General features: G+C 41.2%; 1 protein-coding gene across 1 annotated transcript in view; it reads right to left on the bottom strand.

Annotated features, from left to right (window-relative positions):
- LOC101845422 (chymotrypsinogen A) overlaps positions 1-7,021 on the bottom strand; it is a gene marked incomplete in the record, with an annotated part of 15,781 nt that extends 8,760 nt beyond the window's left edge. Inside the window, 1 exon segment of the mRNA XM_013087405.2 lies at positions 6,647-7,021. Coding sequence (XP_012942859.1) covers positions 6,647-6,734 — 88 coding nt within the window.
- Between the last annotated feature and the right edge of the window lie 307 nt (positions 7,022-7,328).

Raw genomic sequence — 7,328 nt, forward strand, 5'->3', positions numbered from 1 at the left:
GTGCATTTGTTATGGATAAGTAGACAGATTGAAATAAAAAGAGACAAAAGAGAGTACGTTTTTTTGTACTTGTAGTGTTGTAGTGAATGTTAAACATTGCTGAAGACAAAATGTCATTTGGTGTATATGCCCTTGGTACAAGAGTTACAATGGTACAGAGGAAATATTAATATAATTGAAAGAAGGCTCATCCCATCCAAAAGTAAATATTCCTTTGTGGAAGATGGGATTTGTGTATGCGAGTGTACGTGAACGTGTGGGTGCGTGTATGTCCGTGTATGAGAGAGAGAAAGAGAGAGAGGAAATAAGAAGAGAAAAAAACGATAAGAGTGTGGAAGTGCTTGTTTAAGAAAGGAGTACAAAAGAGAGAAAAAAAAAAGAGAGGAGAAAGATGTGGTGTAAGATGTAAGATAAGGAGATTAGTTTGTTTCTTTGTTTTTTTGTGGGAGTTTGATGGCGCCAGCGACTGTATAGTAAGGTGATAGGAGCGTGGGAGACGCAGAGAAAAAGGAAAAAAAAAACTGGACAGGAGATGGTAGTATTGGGAAGGGGAGGTATGCAGCATCATTAATGTTTTTGAAGGAGCTTTGTGTGGGTGCGTGTATGTGTTTGAGAGAGGGGGCGAGAAGGGAAAGAGAGGGGGGAGGGGAGAGGTGAGGGAGAAGGAGTCCACACAACAAAGCAAATATCAACCTCGCCAGGGAAAGGGTTGTGTGTGTTATGTGTGTATGAGTGTGTGAGCATGTGTGAAAGAGGGAAAGATAGAAATAGAGAGAGAGAGGGGGTGGGTGGGTGGACACTAAGGAGAAAAAGAGAGGGGGGAGAGAACGAAAGAGAGAGAGGGGGGAGAAAGAGAGAGCGAGAGAGAGAAGGAGAAGCATGAGAGAAAGATGGGGGGGGGGGATACGGTAAAAAGAACACAGGGGAAGAAGAAAAAAGAGAGTGGCGGTGGAATGTGGGGCTAAAAGAGAATAGGCAAGAGGACACTAAGTACAATGTACTCTTAATACAAACTCTCTAAAGGTAAGACCACACAGTAGGCTCGGTGATTAAATATAATACAAAGGGAAAGAGGTTACCAGCTACACCAAGATCGGCGCGAGTCAAGGGGAGGCTAGGAGAGGCGAAGCGTTTTCGAGGAGAGCTGATATAATTACTTTCGCTTGCATCGCTTTAAAGGTACTTATGTCTGCAAGCAGTAGTCGCCCACGCAAACACAGCCTCTGGAAAAGCCATATCTACATCATTCAGGGACGATGGCATGAAGGGGAGAATAAACAATTGTTTGTTGTTGGCTCGTGTTTGGTTTTTTTGTAGGTTTTTTTTTTTTGGGGGGGGTAAACAAAGATGAAACCCCCCCCCCCCCCCAAAGCAAACCATGAATCTAATTAAATCCATCATCATCAACATCATCATCATCAGCAGCAGCAGCAGCAGCATCAGCAGCATCAGCAGCATCAGCAGCATCAGCAGCAGCATCATTGAGTGCCAGATCTGGCCACCTGATACATATATTTTTGCCTCGCTTCGCCCTACCTCCACATGCCTCGACGCACTTTGCTTAGCCCCGCTTTGCATCGCCCGCAGTTCTACTTACATCTTTTTTTTTTAATCGCAGGTGTATTGACAAGACTTCGATCGGCAATAATGTGGGAATAAAAAGAAAAACACCAGATACGTGTGGGAGATGACCGAATCAACGTTAATAGGTCAGTGCAGAGTCAACAACTCTATCTGGGCGACTTCGTTATTGATTAGACAAAAACAAACGAACAGTCACCTAGATCTAGCTGAAAAGTTAGCGACTTGCTTGTTGTTGTTTGGGGATATTTTTTGTTTGTTTGTTGGTAACGGTCCGTTTTTTTGCTGTTGGTGTTTTATGTTTTGGCTTCCAGTTTGTATTTTGCTTTGTTTTACTTTGGGTTGTTTCGTTTTGTTGTTTTCGCTGTTGTTGTTGTAGTTGTTGTTTGTGGTTGTTGTTTGTAGTTATTGTTGCTGCATGTGTGCGTGTGGTAGCCTATCCGTTAGAAATGTTCGGAGCTCGAAGAGCGTGCTCTTCGCCAGGGGCTCCGCCTGCCCTTCGGTAGAGGGTGAGGAAGTCCAAACTCCCTGAATCCTCCTCGAGGAGATACTGTTGTTGTTTACTGTTGTTGTTGTTGTTTTTGTAATGGTTGGTTTGCTTTGTTTGGGCTTTTTAAAGGGGGGAGGTACATTGAATATATGGACTTCAACTCTTCAACTATGTTCATGGCTTCGAATTAAATTACTTTTAAAGATTTAAATTCTTACTAACAGTCTTTCCTTCTAGGGAGCATATTTTATAGAAGCTACTGAAGTATCAAGCTTATTTATTCTTCACATGTAGGTGTTTTAATGCCCCCATTGACACAATCTAGAACATCTAGGAGGTTGGGCCAACCTGGACTAAGAGAGATACATCGTCTCAGCAGACAGACAGACCTACACGATACAAACTTTCAGGTCTTTTGTGTGCGATGGTGAAGCGCCCTATAACCACAATACCACAGACGTATGTGAACGGTCATGCGTGGAGAAGATTTAATCTAGATCATTTTCAAAAGTCTCATTATTTGAAAGTTAAAAGTACTTGCATCGAAACTCCTGGGTTTCTTGTCATGCGTAATGTTTCTCACTTCCAGATATTAACAACACCCTCTTCTCTAAGCGAGATTTTTTTTCTTCTAAACGTGTACATGTGTATAATATGCATTCAATAGAGAATAAATAAATATTCTCACTTGTTTTGTTTTTTTCATCTCATGCGGAATAAACCGTTTCCTTGTCTTTTTAAAGGCTTAACAGACAGACAATAGGAAGGCGTATTCAGTGGTTTCGTTATCAATGTTCGATAATGTACTTTTGTGACCCGCCTTATGCTCTGTTGACGTTATGTTGGACTACGATGGTGTTATCGTTTGTTCGAATCCAGCGTTGCTTGGCTTCCTTCAATCAGAGATTGACGTTGAATGGTAATCCCCCTCCTAAAATGACCTTAAAGTGTTCATATAACACTGTACCATACATGTTCCTGTCTCATGTGGCATTTCCACTCTTGTATCGCAATGATTTAGTGGAAAAGAATGATTTCATATTATGTAATCCACGTGTGCAACGTAATACATTTCTGGGTGACATAGCACTCACCCGAAGATCCAGCCTTTAAGATGCAGTCCTCATGTGTCTGGCTCTGAAAATGACTCCGACTACAGGTAGCAGTGGATTGAAATCGGTTAATACCCTGATACCCAGGAGTTTACTTTTTTGTTGGGCCTCTCACTTTATCTTACATTTGTCACGACACATTGAAATTAGGTGCTCATCATTTTTAAAAATAATTTTGTTGGCATACGAAGTTATTGGTGTAAACTTAAGGCTTGTCCATTTGCCTAGCTTTTAATTTTTAAATCTATATATCCGTATATCTTGAATAAATGTCGGGTTATTTGCAATTGATGGAGGTGGGGTCACCAGGGATCAAAGGTAAGTTACCCGAGAAAATGGCCGCAAACGATCAGTCACTTTCAAAATTTAAGTGCTTTGGAAACTGTAAATTTACATTTAATTTGTGGCCATGCTTTACAATAACATCCATACAGAATTGTGTTTTAAAATGGCATCGTCCGGGGTTACCTAATTTGGCCTAGTATGCATCTGGCATACTGACATCCGGTAATGATTTGGTTTACCTCTTTCTAGGTACCCAAACTATGTATGTTATGTTGTCAGGCCCAAGTGAAAATGTTTTTGTCACTGTGCAACCAGAGGCAAAAAATTGAGATCTCACAGAGACCTTACAATTGGAAGTAGTTGTTTTTCTAATCACCTGAATTTTTAAAATCTATAGAATTATACAAACATGCAACAATTAGCCTGAGATCGTGTGGTGTTCCTCGGGCTTCCCGATTCCGGTGAACTAAGCTAATACTGTGTGCATTAGGCATATTATTATATTGTTGTCATTTTGGGTACACAATGAACATGTAATTTTTCGATTTTTAAGAAACAAAATAGACCCACAATTTATGCGTTTATACGAGGTGCCTCACCTTGCATTTCATATTTTACGTTTGCTGAAGGGAAGGTGCAGCTTAGTTACTTTAGACAATGGCGCTTGAGCTGTATTAGTCTCTTTTTTTTTTTTTGGTAAGTGTTTTACGGCGCTCACAACTGCATAAGGTCATCTGAGCGCGCAGGACAAATTAAATATTTTCAGTGGGTAGGAAATTTTGATTTTTGCTTTTGTGGCGGCGAAGCGAACTCTTATCGATTTTGGAGTACCAAGGGATCTATAACGAGCCCAACTTGAACACAGGACCTCAGATTTTTCGCCCTTATCTGAGTAAGCTGGGTGTAGATCTTACCTATCATAAGATCTAGGGTGTGGCTGGTAAGCAGCAGTAAGAAAGAACCATGGACTGGCAGTAGAAAGGCTGCAGAACGAGTCAGGAGCCTAGAGAGTGGGAAAAGGAGGTGAGGGGCGGCTATGGGCAGAAAGCGAAGACGAAAGAAGACGACAGAACAATGTTAGAGAGCCAGGAAAAGATGTGGAATGAGAAAGTTGTAGAGAAAAAATGTATCGCTATCCGAATTCGAACCCGGGACCTATTGAATGAAAGGCGAACACCTTAACCTCTAGGCCACAAGAGCGCCACCCCCTGTATTGGTCTACATTATGTGCGTAGATGGCGGCACATGTGCCTATTTTATAGGCTAAAACTGAAGAAAACCTGCTGAAAGGGACCTCAAAGAAATGCCACAAGTGATTTCAGTAAGACTCGAAATACTCTATAGATTAGTATAATAGGTTTCATGATACCATGCTACCCTTGCCACCCTCTCGCGAACTGCGAAAACCAAGGTCCCGGTTTTGTTCGATAGGCAAACAAGGCGTGTCTAACTCATCGGCCGGGATGTGGAAGAACACGATGAATGTAAAAACCGATGTCACGAAAAGACTATGTGCGTACTGAACACACATTATAGTCAGGCATATCGTGACTTCCAAAGAGGTACTTCCCTGCTGCCGATTCAGTTTCACATTCTCAGCCTCAATTGGTTGTACAAACAAAATGGTAGTTGACAGAAAGATTTTAGTAGAGAATCTTTGGTTCACTTATTATACAAGCTGTTTTAGGCCAAACTGGCGAGAATGCCTACAGGTTTCTTTTCAGTTACAATCTCTGTCAAGCGCTGATTAGTGTCACTTTATATTTTAAAAGATGTTGCTGCAAGTAGCGAGTGGCATCTATTTGTCCTCCTGTCAAATTATATTTAACGTGCTTGCCAACCCTGGCAGAATGGCCCTCTTGTGGGCAACTTTGGTTTGCAGTGGGGATCTCCTGGGTAGTGACAGTTAATGCCCCGCTTGTAAATACATCTATGTAGGCGGTAAGAAAATGTTATCCTTTAAAGGTGACAAAGTCGACACGGGCTATAAAAAGGTAGACAAACACTGGTCTAGAAAGCAATGCCATCAAACGGGCTCTACGTATCTACTTTAATGCGGTCGATTTGATCAAGACATCTTTCTTTAACAACTATCCCCACGTCACAAGTTACACTGCCATTCTCCATTCTCGTGGCGACTCTTCCTGTCCCAAGTCTCCCTTACGATGCATATATCTTCTTTTTTTTTTACTCATATTGATTTACTCTAATAATAGAAGGACAGTTTTGAACACAACCCTCCTTGCAGAGATACTATGTCTACTGGAAGGCAGCTTTGGCTGCTTCGTGGGATTAAGTAGGCAAGCCTAATAAGGGTCCTTGTATTTACCAATGCACTGAAATATTTTAATGTGTTCCAAATATATCATAACTTTTAAAATAGAAAGTACCCTTCTTTCACAATACCACCTTTGGGCAAGCTTGTACTGGTAGCAATAATTGCTCTTACAAGGTATAATAAGACGGCAGAAGCCGGAAGTAGCGATTATATTCTCATTTTTATCTATCTATCTATCTATCTATCTATCTATCTATCTATCTATCTATCTATCTATCATCTATCCATCTACCTATCTATCGATTTATCTAGGGATCTATCCTCTATCTATCTAATTGCATAACTGAGGTACTATGGGAGAATGAGCAAGGTCAAACGTACAAAGAAAAACTAACAAAAAAGTCTGCAGTGTATCAAGAACATCACCGGGATTTCTGGACCAAATCAAAATTACAGCAGTATTTTGGTCAGGTAAAGAGATGCAATAATATAGTCCAAAAAGAAATGTTATGATGCTGGCAAGCAGAGGCAAGGGCAAAATTGCACATCAACCTCAGAGGCCCCAAAGACAGAGGTGGAATTTTTATCAAATCGATAACAGTTCCAAAATAAATATGATGTATTATGCGTGTTCCACAAGGGCTTTGAATAGAAGGTTGACTACTTTGTGGCTTTCTGAAAAAGCAAAAGAACGGACTCACACATAATGATTCCTTACCACAAAGAGATAGAAAAAACAAAACAAAAACGAAGTCACAAGTTGACGGATGCCGCCAACAAATCAAATTTAACTCTTCTAACAAACAGGGGGCATTTTTAAGGGAAACAATTGGCATCGGATTTTTATAAACAAAAATATGTAAATGCAGGCAAAGAAGTTGTGCTAGCCATCATACTCACACTGATGCTGTGCACGCACACAGCCGATCGTGATGAGCAGCAAGGACAGAGTTCCCAGAAGTCCCGAAGAATGTTCGCTCCAAGACATTATCAAGCCGTCAGCTAAAAGCAAAGCCACTGATTCTATGGTTCAATAGGGTCTGTAGAGAGGACCCAGCTCTGTATGCCCCTCTGCTGGACCTGCCTGAAATAACCGTGCGTCTTTAGGATATAACCCCCCCTCACTTCTTGCGGCAATCGTGCCCTATTTAATTGTCAGCTCGACAACCGATGTGCAGACGTACAGTACAACCCCCAAAAGTCAACGAAATTCAAAACGGCTGAGGTGACATCGAAAAAGGCAGCTCCTTATGAGCAAGCGGAGACGTTTTACAAAAAGATTTCATCAAGACGCAGGACTCAGCACGCACCCAGGTTACTCTGATGGTGGTTTTGAAAGGCTGGCAAACAGCTTGAGCAAACAGTGGGTAAATAGGATAGAATATCGCCCCCTCTCTCTCTTAGAACCCAGTGTAGATCTGTCCAAAAAAGCACCTATTCGTCAAACAGAGCTTACACGTTTTTGATGTGTTGAAAATAGCAATCTTTAATGACATGATATACAATGTACCTGCTTTTTTTTTCTTACCTCATCTTTGAAATTTTGGCCACACAAGAATTTGTTTTACGTTGATTTGTGAGC

Source organism: Aplysia californica, unplaced genomic scaffold, assembly GCF_000002075.1.
Source record: "Aplysia californica isolate F4 #8 unplaced genomic scaffold, AplCal3.0 scaffold00584, whole genome shotgun sequence".
Lineage (NCBI taxonomy): Eukaryota > Metazoa > Mollusca > Gastropoda > Aplysiida > Aplysiidae > Aplysia > Aplysia californica.